General features: G+C 36.0%; 1 protein-coding gene across 1 annotated transcript in view; it reads left to right on the forward strand.

Moving 5' to 3' along the window:
• IL1RAPL2 (interleukin 1 receptor accessory protein like 2) overlaps nucleotides 1-19,728 on the forward strand; it is a 562,461-nt gene that overhangs the window by 516,266 nt on the left and 26,467 nt on the right. Inside the window, exons 6-7 of the mRNA XM_026488169.3 lie at nucleotides 91-220; nucleotides 16,849-16,994. Of these exons, the coding sequence (XP_026343954.2) occupies nucleotides 91-220; nucleotides 16,849-16,994 (276 nt within the window). The remainder of the gene's footprint in view (nucleotides 1-90; nucleotides 221-16,848; nucleotides 16,995-19,728) is intronic.

Consider the following 19,728-nt stretch of genomic DNA (forward strand, 5'->3'; position numbering starts at 1 on the left):
AGCTTTCCTTTGGATGTTAAACAGTCCTTTTCTGTCTCCCAGTGATAACCAGGAGCCATTTGTTCAGTTCTTTTTCTCTGTCATCCTCAGGTAAGCCTCTGAACATCCCTTGCAAAGCATTCTTTGGGTTCAGTGGAGAGTCCGGACCAATGATCTACTGGATGAAAGGGGAGAAGTTTATTGAAGAACTGGCAGGTCACATTAGAGAAGGTGAAATAAGGTACAGAACTTGAATTGGTGATTTTTCTTTTCTCTCTTTGCAGTTAAGCAATGGAACATCCTAGAAGAGCTTCTGCCTGGAATTTTAATTGCAACTCCAAATCATTCCATTTTCTAAAAGCTGATCTGGTGGAGAGAGTGGTGCATTTCCCTAAGAAATGCAAATGTGTAAGCTTCCAATATAAGGAGGTTTTCTCAGGTTCTAAAAATATGCCATGGAGTATAATGACCCCCTCAAAGCCGCTTAAGCAAATTCCTTTGAGTTTCCAAAGTTTAGGCCACTGTTACTCCATCCAGCCATAGCAAATGCAAACGTTGTAGGTGACTCCTCAGACCACTGGGCAAATGCTTATTTACTCCCTAGGAGGAGACAACTTTCATATGTCATAGTTGTAAAGCTACAGTGACAGTAGTAAGCTACTACTTGCCAAAATAACTGTTGACTCTCGTTGAATAGTGTTTATTTTTCCCAGTACCCACTGCTCACCCTGAAAGTGACTTTCAAGTTAGCACCACCCTATACATCTTTTCATTCTCCTGTCACAGTTACCTCCCTGGTACATAGACATCTATTCTATTGGTTTTCTAATCCTATTTAATACAACATCATTTGTACAAATAAAGAACAGGTAATCTTTCCTACCTCACTCAGACTATTGGGTTGCCCTTTGATTTTATAGGTGGTGATATATAGTGTACATTTCTCATTCCAATACGAGTTGGGACCCTTCTCCCTCCACCCCCATTAAAAATGTTGTAGTGGAAACCAATCCAACATTTCAGTGCAACTAATGTTAAAATGCATTTTTTCACTTTTTATTGAATATATAGCAGTGCAAAAGAAACAAGTACACTTTATATTATTTTCCATGATTAAATATAATTTATTATAACTATCTTGACAGTTTCTTTTCATGTGTCCACCCAGTAACTCCACCCCAGAGAGCATAATATTGAGGATCCATGAACCCTCTGAGAGCCTATGCAAAATATTGACTATATGAACTTATTTCTAGGATAAAAGTACATGAAAGTGTCCAAATTAGTCATTTGTCATCAGGGAAATGCAAATTAAAACCCTGTGATAACACTTTATACTCACTAGGCTGGTTATAATCAGAAAGATTGTAGCAAGTGTTGGCTTGCATGTGGAGAAATTGAAATCCTCATACACTACTGGTGGGAGTATAAAATGGCGCAGCCACTTTGGATAACAGTCTGGCGGTTCCTTAAATCATTAAGCGTATAGTTATCAGCAAGTCCCCTCCCAGGAATATAACCAAGAAAAATAAAAACATACATCCACACAAAAACTTGTACACAAATGTTCATTGCAGCATTATTCATAATAGACAAAATGTAGAAATAACCTAATGTCTATCAACTGATGAATGGATAAATAAAATGTGGTATATTCATACAATGAAATATTATTCACCTGTAAAAAGAATGAATAAAGTATTGATATACACTACAACATGGATGAACCTTGAAAACATACTCAGTGAAAGAAGCCAGTGGGGAAAAAAACCCTACATATTATATGCTTTCATTTATATGAAATGTCTAGAATAAGCAAATCTATAAAGACAGAAAGTAGATTGGAGGTTTCTTAGGGCTGGGGGGAAGGTGGGATAGGGGTAAATACTTAAAGTGCATGGGTGATTTTTTTTATAACATAAAATGCACTGTTTTAAAGTGTACAATTTAGTAACGTTTAGTTCATTCACAACGTTGTACAACCACAACCACTATCCAGTTCCAGAAAATTTTCGTCACCTCCAAAATCCTGTACCCATTAAGCAGTCTGAAGCTTCATTTTAAGGTGATGAAAATGTTACAAAATTGACTGTGGCAATGGTTGCACATATCTGTGGATATATTAAAAAACAGTGAATTGTACATTTTAAATGGATGAATTATATGGTATATAAATTATATCTCAATAAAGCTGTTCAAAAAAAACTTCCAATCAATTGCCTGGCTCATAACATGTTCAGAAAAATAATCAATATACTATTTATAAATAATTCATAGCTCTTAATTCGCACTTGAAATTTAAGTTTCCTTGGGGCGCCTGGGTGGCTCAGATGGTTAGACTTCTACCTTCGACTCAGGTCATGATCCCAGAGTCCTGGGATCAGGCTCCTGGCTCAGCTGGGAATTTGTTTCTCCCTCTTCCTCTGCCTCTCCCCATGCTCATGCTCTCTTTCTCTGTATCTATCTCAAATAAATTAATAAAATCTTTTAAAAATTGTTTAAATGAATAAAAACAAAGTTTAAGTTTCCTAATTACTAACACTTTGTTAGCAAATTTCAAGTTAAGGTTTATGAAATTAATGCAACTGAATTTCTTTTAAATTATTTCAGAAGATACATGTTTAGGATTATTCTCAATGCATTTCCTATATAAGACTGAGGATTGTTCTTCATTTTTCAAAAAAAAAAAAAACTGATCCCCAAAGGACAAGTGGTAGGTACAATGGTACATAGTAGCAAAATTTCCACTACCAAAAAGCTCAGAACTATGTTAATGATCAAGGGTAGTAGTTATATGAACCTAAGATAATTATCTCTCTTGTACATGACTGATTGGATTGTACTAAATGAACAGATTTAATGGGGATATAGTTGACAAACAATAAAGAGTACACAATTTAAAGCATACAATCTGTAAGGGCCAATATGTGTATACACCTATGAAACTATCACCATAATTAAAATAATGAACATATGAATCGCCCACAAGTTTCTCTTTTGTAATCCCTCCCCCCTGCCTTACTTCCACAATACTGATCTGTCACTATAAATCGGTTTGCATATTCCAGAATTTTATATAAATATAATAAAGCAGTACGTACTTTTTTTGGTCTGGATTATTTAAGTTAACACAATTATTTTGAGATTCATCCATCTTGTTAAATGTAGCAATAGTTCATTCTTTTTATTGCTGAGTAGTATTCCATTATATGGATATAACCAGTCTGGTCACTTGCTGAAGGATATTTGGGTTGTTTGCAGTTTAGGGGTTATTCCAGATAAAGCTGCTATGAACATTCACTTATGCATTTTTGCATGCTCATATACTTCCTTTTTTTCTTGAGTAAATACCAAGACATGGCATGGCTGAGTTATATAATAAGTGTACATTTAACTTCATTAGTTCATTTTTTAGCTCTGTTTTAAAAACGATTTTTAGAATAACTTTAGATTTACAGAAAAATTGTGAAGATAAGGTCTTAGTCTGCTTCGGTTGCTATAACAAAAATTCCATAGACTAGGTGGCTTAAACAACACATATTTATTTCTTATGGTTCTGAAGACTGGAAAGTTCAAGATCAAGGCACCAGCAGATTTAATGTCTGATGAGGGCCTACTTCCTCATTCATAGATGGTCATCTTCTCGCTATACCCTCGCATATCCTGACATGATGGGAAAGGTAAGAAAACTCTCCAGAGTTTCTTTTGTAAGGGCAGTAATCCCATTCATTAGGGCTCCTTTCTCATGACCTAATCACCTCCCCAAAAGCCCCACCTTTTAATACCATCACGTTAAAAGTTAAAATTTCAAAATATGAATGTTTTGGGGGGAGGGGCTACAAACATTGAATCCATAACAAACAGTATAGAGAGTTCGCTACATACCGCATACCCAGCTTTCCCGGTTATTAATATCTTAAGTTACTGTGGTACCTTTATTACAATTAATGAACCAAAATTGACATATTATCATTAACTGAAGTCCATATTTTATTCAAATTTCATTAGCTTTTACCTACTGTTCTTTTTAATCCGGAATTACTTAACTTTTTAAGAATCTGCCAAACTCTATTCCAAATTGGTTATACCATTTTACAAAAGAAAAATTAGACCCTACTGCTGCTCTCTAGCAGCAAATGTTTAGAATGGTGAGAGACAAAGCATACATATATGAAACAGTTCAGTCTAGTCCAAGCTACTTTATTAGGTGCAAATTAACCAACATTTAGGTACTATAGGAAGTCAACCTTTCAGGACTTGCAAAATGCCATTGTTTATTTGATTTTGTTACATCTTCTTTCTCCACTCTCCCCTGCCCTCCCCGTAAAAAAGGAAACATACCTATATTTGCAGTGGAGGAAAGTAACACGGAACTTGTTTTGAAAATTTACAAAACGCTTCTAGCTAACTAGAGATACCTTCAGAGAAATGTAAACAAAGAGGCAGGGATTCTTAGCCAAGATAAATACATAGGCAGCCATTTTGTAATATTAATTATATGATCTTGATTTATTTGAGAGCTTGTGTGGGTGCAGGAATTCCTTCAGGATATGGCCATTTATGTTAACACAGGAGTTACTAGATTCTGTCTTCTAGCCTTCAAAGTCATGTCCTTGAAAGAAAGTATATAAGATTTTTACACAGCATGGCAGATTGGAACAAATCTGGTAGTTTGATTTTAAAAATGCTAATCATACCATTAGTTCAACAAAGAGAAGATCTGCATTCTTTCATAGCCCACACATTTTCTCCAAAGAGAACAGTTCTAATGGTAGAATGCTGAAGATGTTAAGTTGAGGATTCCTCTGGAAAGCATTTCTGGAAACAAAATTTCCTCCTGGATGCATGGCTCTCCCTCAGGGTATTGTATTTGCTTCATATTTTAATTGATTAACTCTTATGTTTTGCATGCATGTCAGAAGTGCACTGCCCCATAGATCTAAAAAGTGGGGATGGAAATAAATTGCTCCCAAGCAGTTGACTTGTGGAGAACCTGCCACAAAGGCACTGTATCTGGCAGGAGGACTGGCCACACTGCCTAGGTTCTCAATTTCCTGGGCAGCAGCTTGATCCTAGAAGTATGTGTTGCGACTTTTTTTTCTCTTACTATTGCCCCTGAGGAATAGAGAACTTTGGGGGAGAAAACACCTACCTAGGGAAAAAACTTGGATATTTACCAAAGGCTTGATGAAAAAATGTCACTCAGACTACAGTGAATGCAACTTCTGTGCAAAGCAGTACCCCTGCAGCTTGACTATCATATTTGGTCAAATCCTGAGGAGGGATTTGGAGTTATCATTTGTTTAATCTTTGGGTTACTTTTTTTCTTTTCCTCTGGGTTACTTTGACCACAGTGGCTCCTTGCATCTCCTGACTTGCAACCTATTGTCAAAGCACTCAGGCTCCACCCTGGGCATACAGATTCTCCTTTATCTCCCTTCAGCAGAAATTGGCATTCCCCTTCCAGTTCTCTGATGTTGCTAAGAGACTGAGCCTTGAGGAAATCTGAACCCAAATGTAGTATCTATTCACAACTGCCAGCCTATCCCATACAACTGCATCCCAGATTCTCCAATGACCCCAGAAGATGTCATCTGTAAGGATGTTAAAGGAATTTGGTGTGTGCAGTAGCATAAGCTGCAATTGTGCAAGTTTGCTTATTTTTTTCTACCAGTTTAAAGTCATTGCAACAAGCTGCTCTCTATAAGCTCTACCATGTATATTCAGAGAAATCAAATTATCATTGGGAAGAGACCCACTGAAAATCATCATTAGGAAAGGACATCCTAATTTCCGTTGCTCTGTTAAAGCTTAATGGGAAGAGTTTGCAGAGTGGCATAAGAGAGTTCATGAAAAAGAGTAGTAGTCTTTGGGTGTGAGCATTTTCAAAAGGCCAATCCAGTTCCATGTCTTTACAGAACTTCCTTTTAATTAATCTTACCAGAGTCTTGAGAATTAGGAAAATAAAATAATTTGCTAGTAAGGTATGTACTCCACAGTGCTAATAAAAAAATGTCAGAGAAATCAAACTCATCCTATTAAACAACAAGAACAAAATAGTTTCTACACTTGCTTGCAGGATTATGAATTGCATCTGATTGCAAAAGGAGACTGCATGAATTTCAATGCAATTGCTTTGCATCAATGGAGAGTAATTTTTTATTATAAATCTCACTTTACAAATCTTCCTATCCGTATCTAATATTTTCCCCCTTAGGCAATACCATAAAACGTTTACCAATCTTTTATAATTCTTGAGCTGAAAAACATATTCAATTTATCTTAAGGTTTTTTAAACAAGCTTCTTAAAATGCAAATAATTTTATTTACTTTCAATTACTGAAAGGCTACAAGTTGTATATTGGCTTTGCTTGGTTTTAGTTTTGTTTTCTTCACTCCTACTTCCACCACGTTCTGGCTTTCTGTTTCCATTTCTTTACCTTAACATCCTTTCTCTGAATGAGTAAAATGCTCTCAACAAAGAAGGGAATATGGTACAGGTATGAAAAGATTTTATTCTTGAAATAAAGTGAGCCTATATTAAAGACCCAAAGTAACCTTTCAATAACTAATCAATTAAAAACATATGGAGCTGTCGGAGAAGAAAGGGATAAAGGGGGGGGTGGTAATCAGAAGGGGGAATGAAGCATGAGAGACTATGGACTCTGAGAAACAAACTGAGGGCTTCAGAGGGGAGAGGGGTGGGGGATCAGGATAGGCTGGTGATGGGTAGTAAGGAGGGCACGTATTGCATGCTGCACTGGGTGTTATACACAGTTAATGAATCATCGAACTTTACATCGGAAACCGGGGATGTACTGTATGGTGACTAACATAATATAATAAAAACATATTATTTAAAAAACATATGGAGCTGTGAATATGTAGTTTGTCCCCCAAGTATAAACTATTGAAGTCCCAGGCAGCCCAAGGCAAATGATGTGCTCTGTTTTGGCAACTTCCCACCATACTTTTTCAGTGTCTTGAAGCACCCCATCTGCTCTGGCCTTCCTCAAGTTGAGCTAACACACACACACACACACACACACACACACACACACACACAGACACACACACACACACACACACACACACACCATCTCTCCTTTTCCTCCATTCACAGTTCATGTCATTGGAAGAAGGAACACTGATCAATCACTTTGACTTTGATTTAAATAAGTTTCAAATCTTATGACCTATATGTGAATGTAGATTTTGTAAGTCATGAGGAGGCTTCAGTGGAAAGTAAACTTCATAAGTAGCATAGATTTACCTAGGAGCAGTCTTAAATGACAGTTATCTGAAGGATGAATTTTAGAGGAGTGATGATTCTACTCTTCACAGTTCTAGTTCCACAGTGGATCTTAGCCTTGATCTATGCATAAAATATTTAAAGCCTACCTAAGACATATTTGTTATATCTCTTCTTTTACTGAGCAGACTCTAGATGCCCAGTCTCAAATATAATGTCTTATATTATAAGCTACACTAGACAAGAATCCATAATTAGCAAATAATAATAATTTCTCTTCATGTTTTTTTACTACACAGTAAATTGCAAAAACATTTTGGCATCCTTAATTACATTGGAATTTTCATGACAGTCATCTGAGGTAAATAGTATCAGTTTATTTTATGGAATAAAGAAATTGGTTTAGAGATTGAGGAAGAGCTGTCGCTGGGCAGTTTGTTCACAGCTCAGTGGAGCTAGACTGAATTCATCAAAACACAACTAGCAAGAATCCTCAGTTGCCCAGAATGATTTGTTGTGCACCACATTTAGGATGTAGAGTCAAAACTTGCCCAGGACTGAAAGAGTGAAAATCAGTCTGGACTGAGAATAAGCAGTCCTGCTATTAATCAGCCTGGGAGGACAGACAGATAAAGCCAGCTGCAAAGTTAACAGAAAACACTGTTTCTCCCAAGGTCATGCAGCAATTGTAAAATACCATAACGACCCCCACCTCCTTTGAGTGACTACTGCTTTCTTACCAGTAATGGCCCTGACCTACTTTGCTATTTTCATATATTACTGGGAATACCCAATTGCTAAGCCATCCTTGCCTCATGACAGTTCTCAACCCCTAATCAATCCTCCCTTCTCCCAAACCTGCCTTAAAAATCCCAACCAATCCAGAATTTATCAGGGCTTCCCTAGACTCTACTCTTTCAGTGGAAATTCAAAAATTATAAAACATGCTTTCTTTCTACCTTCAATTGAGGAATAATCCACAGTTACTCTGAAGTGTCCCACCCTCAATACATTCAGTCAGTAAGTCTGACTTTGTCAGACTATATGTTTGATCCTGGTCACTAATAAGGCTTTAATAGGTACTAAAAAATGACATTAAAAGAAAGATTTTAAGAGGTTTTTAAAAACATACTCCTATTCTTGATATTCTCAATCATCATTCCTGGACAATGATTACTCATACTCATAATAATAACCCAGAGACTGTGCAAGATACCTAGACATCACAAGAGGGCTCAGTTTGGTTTAAGAGACCATTTAGGATGAATAGTAATTGGAATTGGATATTTTATTTTATATTTTATTTTATTTTATTTTATTTTGGGGGAATCAAATCTCTTCCCTTTATTTCATACTAGATTTTTAAAAATTTCCAGCTTTGTTGGGGTATAAATATAAAAATTGTGTGTATTTAACATAATGTTTTGATATATGTATACATTGCAAATCAAGCTAAACCAAATCAAGCTAATTAACTTATCCACCACCATACATAGTTACCATTTTTTGTGTGTGTATGAAAACACTTGAGACTTACTCTCGTAGCAAATTTCAAATATACAGTACACTTGTTACTAACTATAGTCATCATGCTGTACATTAGGTCTCTAGAACTTATTCATTATATAACTGAATGACCTGCATCTCCCTTTTTCTTCCTCTAGCTCTTGGTAACCACCATTCTATTCTGTTACTATGAGTTTGGCATTTTTAGATTCCACATATAAGTGATATCATATCTTATAGTATATTTCATTTTCTGACTTATTTCACTTTGCATAATATTTTTCAGGTTCCCTTACGTTGTTGCAAATGGCAAGGTTTCCTTATTTTTTAAGACTGAATAATATTTTATTGTATATGTAAACCACATTTTTTTAAACCATTTCTCCATTGATGGACACAGGTTGTTTCCCTATCTTGGCTATTATATAATGCCTTAATGAATATGAGAGTGAAAATACCTGAGATCTTGATTTCATTTCCTTTGCATATATATCCAGAAGTGGGATTGCTGGGTCATATGGTAGTTCTATTTTTAATTTTTTGAGGAATATCTGGATTGTTGTCCATAGTGGCCGCACCAATTTATATTCCAACCAACAGTGTACAGAGTTCCCTTTTATTCATATCCTGGCCAACAATTTTTATCTTTTGTCTTTCTGATAATAGCCATTCTAGCAGGTGGGAGATGATATCTCATTGTGATTTTGATTTACATTTCCCTGATGATAGTGAAGTTGAGCAACTTTTTATATACCCATTAGCCATTTTTATGTCTCCTTTGACGAAATATTTATTCAGGCCCTTTGCCCATTTTAATAAGGTTATTTGTTTTGTTTTGTTTTTATATTGAGTTCTAAGAGTTCCTTATATGTTTTGGATTTTAACCCCTTATCAGATATATAATTTGCAAATATTTTCTTCTATTCCCTAAGTTACCTTTCCATTCTCTCTCTTTTTTTTTCCAGAGAAAGAGCGGGGGGAGTGGAAAAGGGAGAGCGCAAGAAAGAATCTTAAGCAGGCTCCACGCCCAATGCATAGCCCAACATGGGGCTCAATCTCACAATCATAAGCTCATGACCTGAGCTGAAATCAAGAGTCAGATGCTTAACTGACTGAGCCACCCAGGTGTCCCTTCCACTATAATCGACATACATTAGTTTTAGGTGTACAACATAATGATTTTATATTTGTATATATTGCAAAATGATCACCACCATAAGTCTAGTTACATTTGTCACCATAATAATTAGTTTTTTCTTATAATGAGCAATTCTAAGATTTACTCTATTAGCAACTTTCAAATATATAACACGGTATTATTAACTATAGTTGCCATGCCGTACATTACATCCCCATCACTTATGTATTTTGTAATTGGAAATTTGTGCCTTTTAATTCCCTTCACCCATTTTGCCCACTCTTCAACCCCCTGCCTCTCCACCAATTTGGTCTTTGTATGTATGAGCTTGTTTTTTTTTTTCTTTTTTTAGATTCCACATGTAAGTGAGACCATACGGTATTTTAGAAACTTTTTAGTTTGATGTACTTGTTTTTCTTTTTGGTTTGTTTGTTATTTTGTTTTTCTTGCCTGTGCTTTTGGTATCATACACAAAAAAATCATTGCCTAGACCAATGTTAGAAAGTTTTTCCTTATGTTTTCTTCTAGTAGCTTTATGGTTTCAGATCTTTAATCCTTTTTGGATTGATTTTTGTATATGATATGAGATAAGGGTCCAATTTTATTCTTCTGTATGTGGATATAAAGTTTTTCCAGTACTACTTACTGAAGAGACTATCCTTTCCCCATTGTGTATTTTTGAAATGCTTTTTGAAAATCTGTTGACTATGGATTGTGGATTTATTTCTCAGTGCTCTATACTGTTCTGTCTATATGTCTATTTTTATACTAAGCCATAAGATTTGGTTACTGCAGCTTTGTGATATCATTTGATATCAGGAAGTGCAATCCCTCCAGGTTTGCTCTTCTTGTTCAAGATTGTTTTAGCTATTTGGTGTCTTTTGTGGTTCCATATATTTTAAGATATTTTTACTATTTCTATAAAAAATGCCATTGGGATTTTGATACAGATTACACTGAATCTATAGATCACTTTGGATGGTTTAGACATTTTAACAATATTAATTCTTCCAATATATGAATACAGGCTATCTTTCCATCTATTTGTGTTTTCTTTATTTTCTTTCATCAACATTTTATAATTTTCATTATACACATCATTCACCCCTTTGGTTAAGTTTATTCGTAAGTACTTTATTATTTTTGTTTCTAATGGATGGTATTTTCTTAATTTCCTTTTTTGTGGCTTCTCAGGTTTTAATTGAACATTTTATGTGCTTTTATTTTCTCTTCTCTCTTAGCATATCAATTGTACTCTTAAAAAATTAAGTGGTAGGCCTATAGTTTGCAATATACATTTACGACTAAGTCCACTTTCAAATAATACTATACAGCTTCACATATAGTGCAGGTACTTTAAAACAGTCATTAATTTCACTTATCCATAAACTATAATCACCAAATACAACAATGTTATTGTTTTTCCCCATTTTTAACTTTATTAAAAATGATTCACAAATGTAATTGTATATATTTAAAGTGTACAATGTGATGATTTGATATACATATACCTTGTAGAATGATTACCAAGATCAAGATAATTAACACATCCATCAGCTCACACAATTAACATAATTAACGCTTTTTTAAAATGTGGTGAGAAAGTCTAAGATCTACTCTCAGCAACTTTCACATATACAATACCATATTCTTAGCTATAGTCACCTGCTATATAATAGATCATCAGAACTTATTTTTCCTTAACTGCCGTTATTGCTATTATTGTTCTAAACAAACTGTGACATGTTAGATAAATCATGAATAGAAAAAAGGAAATATTTTATCTTCATTTACTTCTTCTCTAACACTCTTTCTTTCATTATTTAGATCCAAATTTCTGACCTACATCATTTTCATTTTTTCTGAAGAACTTTTAACACTGTTTGCAAGACAGGTTTAGTGGCAACAGGTTCCCTCAGTTTTTCTTTGTCTCAGAAACTCTATTTCTCCTTCGCTTTTGATGAATACTTTAGATGGATGCAGTATTTTAGGTTAGTGGTTATTTTTTTCAACACTTTAAATATTTAATTCCACTCTTCTTGCTTGCATTGTTTCTAAAAATAAGTCTTATTCTTGTTCTTGTGTAGGTACTTTTATTTCCTCTGGATCATTTCAAGATTTTTTTCTTTGCTTTGATTTTCTGCAGTTAGAATATAATATATCAAGGTGTATATATTTTAGTATTAATTCCACTTGGTATTCTCTGAGCTTCCTACAATCTGTGGTTTGGAGTCTTTCATCAACTTTGGAAAATTCTCAGCTCAGTACTTCAAATATTTCTAATTATTCCTTTCTTTCTTCTCTTTCTTTCTTCTTCTTTCTTTTGGTATTTCCATTACATGTATCTTATCCTTTTTATAATTATCCTTTGGTAGCTTCATATTTTATTCCATTTTTTTCAGACCTTTTCCTCTTTACATTTTAGTTTAGGAGATTTGTACTAATGTATCTTCAAGATCACCAATTCTTTCTTCACCTCTGTCCAGTCTACTGATAAGCCCATGAAAAGCATTCTTTATTTCTATTACTGTAACTGTGTTTTTATTTCTAGCATTTTCTTTTGATTCTTTCTTAGAGTTTCCATTTCTCCAGTTACATTACCCATCTGTTGATATATATTGTTCACTTTTCCCATTGGATCCCTTAACATATTAAACATAGTTATTTTGCATTTCCAGTATGATCATTCCAAAATCTCTGCCATATTTGAATATGGTTCTGATGCGTGCTTTGTCTCTTCAGACTGCATTCTTTGGGTTTTTGTTTGTTTGGGGTTTTTTTGGGGGGGGGCAGTTGGAGTTTTTTTTCTTTTTGTTCTAACTTTTTTTGGTAATTTTTTATTATTGTTGAAAACCACATATTATGTATCAGGTAAAAGTGACTGAGGTAAATAGGCTTTTAGTGTGAGATTTTATGTTTATGTTGTTAGGCTGGGTTTAGTGTTTGCTATAGTTGTAGGTGTAAGAGGCTAAAATTTCCTGTAATGTTCTTGTTTATGTCCCCACTGTTTTCTTTGTGTTTTCCTAGAGACTGCTTCTTAAATAGGGTCTGAGCTTTGCAGTTCTTTCAGCTGAAAGCCCTTGTTATCATACAGAAGCCTGATTGATGTGGTGGTAAGCATTCTATAATCCTATGATAAAGTCTCAGTCTTTTAGTAAGCGTATGCCTCTGAACTATGACCTTCACAACTGCTTCTCAGGTTTCTTCCTCCTTTTAAGTGAGACAGGAAAGTTTGAGGGGGGCTGGAGTTGGGTATTGTATTTCCCTTCCCTCAGGAAGGTTAGGTTTGGTAAAATCCAAGTAGTTTAGGCTCTGATAAAAGGGTTTTCTTTCAGGGCAGGCCTTTGTTAAGATGAGGGAGTACTCTGGGCTCATTTCAAGATAGTTGTTTTTTTAAATTCCCTTGACAGAAGCATAGGGAAACTTTTCTGTGATCTTCACCCTAAGACCCTGGTAGGGTTCCTAGAAGCAAACCTCTTGAAAATGTGGGCTACCCCAAAGATTAGATCTGATGGAGTTTATAAACTCTCAGATTAGTGCATAGTGGTCGTACCAGTGACTTACCAGTTATAGTTTGTTTCTATCTGTACTGCCTCTTGCTCCTTGGTTTCTGCTCCCACTATACTGTGATTCTCAGTATTTGCCTGTCTCAGGTTTCTGGGGCAGGAGTTTGCCCTGTGACCTCAACTCTCTGATGGATCTAAGAATTGTTAATTTTAATTTTCTTCAGCTGTTTTTCTTAATGTAAGGATGAGAGTGACAACTTCCAAGCTTTTTTTAGTATTAGTTTTTAAGAATAGGTCTTGACTAAATAAAATTTTTGAAGGTGGTGATTTCTGTCACCTGAACTTATTATTTTCTAATTTTTCTGGTGTTTGCTATTGCATATAACTTGTCTTCAATGTTAATCCTTGGAATAAAATGCTTCTGAAGTTACTTGAAGTATATCCCAGGATCCCCTCATTTGTATCCTCCATTCCCAAACCAGCCTCTTTAGTGTCTTTCTTTCACATATTCTGCAAAAACCTGTTCCTATCTTCTATCCTAGAAAACACTCCCTTATTCTTTTTGTCTAGGTAGACTCTTCTCAAGCCTTTTCCAGTTAATTTAGTCAAAATAGTGTCTCCCATCTTTGAAAGCCATTGTAAGCAGGACTGTACCACTCTTCTTTACATCATTATATCTATATTTTTTCAATTTTGTAGATCTTGTCTCTTGTTTAAATGTTAATGCTTACTGGGAGCAGAGACTTTGTCTTTTCTTTTTTTTAAGAGAGAGACAGAGAAAGTGCACATATGCGAGAGCTGAGGAGAAGGGGCAGAGGGAGAGAGAGAATCTTAATCAAGCTTCACGCCCAGCGCAGAACCCAATGCAGGGCTCAGTCTCATGACCCTGAGATCATGACCTGAGCCAAAACCAAGAGTCGGACACTTAACTGACTGAGCCACCCAGGCACCCCAGGGACCTGGTCTTTTAATGTTTATATTTATCTTACATCAAACGTCTAGCCCAGAGCTAGGCACGTAGTAGGGGACTGACGAAGAATCATTGGTAGATTGTTATATATCAATATTTTCTAGGAAATTATGATTGCTCTACTGAGTGATTTGTAGATATAAATATCAGCTGACTCTTTAACTCCCAAAAAGCAAGTCACTTCTAGATTTTCAAGAGCTGATAATTAAGACACCTCATATATATTAATAGATAGACAACAGATCATTTTTCAGTTCCTCCCTCCAGATTCTTTCTGCAGCCTGTGAAGAGCTGTTTTTGGAAACTGCATTAGAAATGAAGAGGGAAAGGCTTGGTCTGGAAGGACAGGATCAGCTTTCTGCTTCATGCCTGGCAGAGGCTGTGGCTGCCTACAGATGAAGCTTTAAATCAATCTTAATTTGTGGTGCTTAAGCAGCTTCTGGCACTAAAGGGGGTTCTTCCATAGCAGGTTACACAGAACTAAAAGAATTGAGTGTAGTGGGATTTACCCACAGCAGGGAGAAAATGGAGAAAGTAAAATTCAATATAAACCATGAAGATGGCAAATTCCCATTTTTCCTTCAGTTAGGTATATGTTGAGAGAGGAAAACTACAACTTTATCAAGGAAGAAAAAAGTTAATACAAATAATACCAATAAAATGTGGTTAAGAAAATTCTTACATTTGTCTAGTTCAATGACAGTACATAAACGTAAAGGTCAGAAGACTTACTCAAGTTACAAATGGCAGTATTACCAACTCTCAGATATGTGTATCATCGGGAGGGTACAGAAACAGGGTTAATTTTAAAAGCATATCTATTTGGAATATAATCTGGGCTTCAGATTTCAGTGTGGGAGACTTAGATTCCAGGATCTGTCCTCCACCAACCCATCTTTAAGCCTTCTTTTTCTCAAAGGGGAACCAGAAGAGATTAAGCCAACCGAATTTTAAATATCAATAAATATCAACATAAATATTTTTGTAGGAGCCAAAATGTAAACAATCTACTTTTGATAATGAAATGTTGATGTTTAATAACATGGCTTTGCATGTGTTCAGTGTTATTTACTTTTTAAATTACTTTAACCCATTTTATCCTCACAACAAAGTTGAGTAGGGTAAGTATTTTTCCCAACATAAAGTAAGTTAAATTAAGTCACCATTGACTTACTGACCTTGTAAAGATCCAGCTTAAACTTGTAAATTGGAGGCCTGTACTTAGAACACAGTTTTCTCTGAGCATAGTCGTCTTTTCCAACTTCATGCTTAATGCCTGTAAATCAGAAGGTTCTTTTCTACATTCATAAGCAGGTGTCCAAAAAAGACATGAGAATTAACTCCAGTGTTCCAGTTTTCTATCTTGCAAATACATGTATTTAAGAACCTCACCCCAGGGGTGCCTGGGTGGTTCAGTCAGTTCAGCAACCAACTGGATTTTGGGTCCTGGGATGGAGCCCTTTGTCAGGCTCCTTGCTCAGCAGGGAGTCTGCTCCTCCATCTCCTTCTGCCCCACCCCCAACTCATGCTCTCTCCCACCTCATGCTCTCTCCCACTGTCTTTCTTTCTTTCTCAAATAAATAACTAAAATATTTTTTTTAAAAAAAGCAGGAAACAAAAAAGTCAGCAGGGTACCCACTTTCACCTCACTCAGGAGGCAGCTGGCCATTGGTGAGAATATCTCTCTGAAGAAACAGGAAGCACACTTCTTAGGAAAGTTTCCTGGCAACTTAGTTACTCTGTAAAGAACACTTATTCCTGGCCATTCAAGTCCCTTTGCAACTTCACTTGAGAAAGCAAAAAGCAGGACTATGAGAAAATGTCACATAGGGCAGGGTTTTCCCTGTGAGGGGAGAAAGGAGAAAGACAAACCAGGGACAGTGTCTGGAAAAGGCAGGTCCATGGTGAGGGGCTAGCAGCATTGGCAGGTTAGGGCAGAGAGCACATGCCTGCATTGGACAAATGCAAGAGGAAAGTAAAGAACAGACTTCTCATGGTATATTTGGGGATAGAAGGCCACTAATCCCTTTCAGTTTACTTTTTATAAGATAACCATTTTCAAGGTTCATTTCTTTACCTTTTTACCCCCTGTTGTCAAAACTCTAACCTCTAACACAAAAACTACACCTATCGATTATTTCCCTTCATGGCATGGTGCAAAAATCTGATTTGTTTTCATAAAATCAGCTTAGAACATAAAGCCCAATGTTTACTCCTTTTTGCCACACAAATCATGTTGGCTTCATTTATCAAAGCCTACTGGCATGGTAATATTTCCTTTTGCTGAGTGAATTCCCCACTTCTTTCCTTTTCCATCTGATCTTCACAACAAGAGTCACTTTTTGTGTTTTCTTGTTGAAGGTTCCATACATAACACCCAGTTAAGATTCTCCATGCCCACTGGAGACCTTGTGAGCTACATAATCATCTGCAATTTTTGCATGGCTGCTCTCCCCAAGTCAAATCAATTCAACCAAGAATACTGTCTTTATTCCAGGCTCCTCAAAGAACATCTTGGAGAAAAAGAAGTTGAATTGGCACTCATCTTTGATTCAGTAGTAGAGGCTGACCTGGCAAATTATACCTGCCATGTGGAAAACCGAAATGGACGGAAACATGCCAGTGTTCTGTTGCGTAAAAAGGGTATTTATTTTTATAATTATTACTATGGTTTGTTTAGCTACCAAGTAACTATTGAAGTTAAATATGCTTCCTGGCCTTATTTTATCATTTAGCATGAACTTCTATTAAACATTTTATCTTCTTAAGGAAAAATATCTCTTTTGCTATGGATATAAGCATAGAATGCCTATAATCTTCAATCCATTAGGAAGTAGATAAATAAAATGAAATATTGTTATGTGTTAAATTCAGTGAAATAAAATGTACCTTGGTTATAAGTGTTACATAATGTTTGATAGGTATTGCCATTCAAATTTTTCTCTGTACTTCACCATTTTATATTGCTTAAATGAGAAACTAAGGAATTTATTATTGGATAAGAAACAAAGCCACTTTTTTATTCCCAGACTAAAATATAAATAAAAATAATGACAAGTATCATAATATTCTTATAATTGCTATAATAAACATTATAAACAATATTTCATGATATGACCTGGTGGTGTTAAGAGGCCTCTGACAGGTGCATGTTCTTTAAAATATTGCAGCATTTATGGAAATCCCTCTCTAAATTTGGTTCCAGATAGGGTGGAAATTGTATATAATGGACAAAGAAAAGAAACTAAATTTATAGATAAAGAAGATAAAAGCAAATATAGGAACAACAATCCCAGCAGCTGGAGTAGCTTCTAAGATTGGCTCTTACCCTGCCACAACTCTTGATTACTGCAAAAAGCTAAATATTTCTGTATGTGTGCATCTGGCAAAGGTTTTTGTAAATGTAACAGAACAAATGTTCTCAATCAGTGTTCTTGTCTAAGCTATAGAGTAATAGAACAGATTCAGTCAACAAGGTCACTAGTTGTACCTCTTAACCAAGATGGAATTTCTATTTTCCAGCCAACCCTAAAACTTGACCTTGACCAGCAATTCTAGGAGAAGCAGGAAAATGTTATTTTTCTGAAAATAATGCTTTCGTCTCTCTAGTACCATTTCTTACTCAGTTATATTTGATTCCACCTTAAAATAATGGAGTTTTTAAGTATGAAGGAGTCTAATATAGAAAGTGAAATCAGGAGACCCTGGTTGAAGAGATCCGAGTTCAGCCACTGATTCAACTACTTGGTTCAGCAGGACTAACTTGTCTGAGGAAGCATCCTGAACCTCAGTTTTCTTATCTGTAAAACATGGATAATAATATCTACATTGTAGAGACACTTTGAGGCTCAAATGATAATGATATAGTGTGAAATATGCCACACTCAGTGTTTGCTATTATGCAGAACTTGGATAACTTCTCCAGTACACTAGGCAACCACATAGTCCACCTATGCAAAAGGCAGACATTGATCACGTCCAGATACCTTATGGCAAAGATCACTTTGTTCCTGCTCATTCTAGTCTTATTTTAGGCTCAGAGATCATCCAAGCCAGGGTCTGCAGAATCTCTGTATCCTCAGCAACTTGGGCAATGTCTGACCACTAATAGGTACTTAAAACCCATCTGATTAATGAATGAATGTTATCTTTTATTATTGAAGATTATGTGTAGCAAGTGTCGTGCTAAGTACTGAGAAATAGAGTGATGAATAAGTTAGACATCCCCAAGCCTGTGTGGGGCTTATAGTCTTCAGAGTAGTGAAAGTGCAAAGAAAGACAAACATTAAACATTAAACAAAAAATTGCACAACAAATACATAGTGTTATTTCTATGAGGAAAAATAATGGTGGTGGTGGGGTTCCTATTATTCAGTCAGCAGAGATAGGAATAGCTTTGTGTTTAAAAATAAATCAATTTCTGGGGCACCTGGGTGGCACAGCGGTTAAGCATCTGCCTTCGGCTCAGGGCGTGATCCCGGCATTATGGGATCGAGCCCCACATCAGGCTCCTCCACTATGAGCCTGCTTCTTCCTCTCCCACTCCCCCTGCTTGTGTTCCCTCTCTCGCTGGCTGTCTCTATCTCTGTCGAATAAATAAATAAAATCTTTTTAAAAAAATAAATAAATCCATTTCTCTTTAATAAGGAAAGCAACCACTAGCAGCCCTTAAAATTTCTAATAATCTGACAGTAGAAACCAAAGCACACTGTATAACTGCCACCTCCCATGGCTTCCGCAAGGAAACGTGTCCAAAGCATGAATAACTGAGAATATTAATTCTCATCTTTCTCATCTCCAAATATTAGAGTTCCCCAGGGTTCGGGACCCCTCTTCTCACTTACTCCCTAGATGATTTCATTCCATCTCCATCTCATGGTTTTGCTTACTTACGTACATGCTGACAACTTCCAAATTTATATCTGTAGCCTGCCTGATCTTCTTGCCTAAACTCCAAAGTTGTTTTCCTAACTGCCTATTCAATAACTACTCAAGCACTCCGCTAGTAGACATATCTATTAGGCATATCAAGCTTCCCTTGTCCTAAACAAGAATTCTGATTTCTCTTCCCTACAAACCTGATCCTCCAGTTGTCTTCTCCATCTCCCTCACCATCCTTCCAGTTGCTCAGGCCAAAATCCTGAGTCAGTCTAGTCCACCAGCAAATCCCATGGCTCCACTTTCAAAACATGTCCAAACTCTGATGACTTTCCCCACCTTCATTGTTACCACCCTAGTCTGAGCTGTCAGCATCAATTGCTTGACTCAATGCAATGGCCTCCTAACTGGTCTCCCTGCTTCTTCCTTGTCCACTTATAATCTATTCTCATCACAGTAGCCAGAATGATCCTTTTAATATATAAGTCAGATGATATTC

Source organism: Ursus arctos, chromosome X (assembly GCF_023065955.2).
Source record: "Ursus arctos isolate Adak ecotype North America chromosome X, UrsArc2.0, whole genome shotgun sequence".
Lineage (NCBI taxonomy): Eukaryota > Metazoa > Chordata > Mammalia > Carnivora > Ursidae > Ursus > Ursus arctos.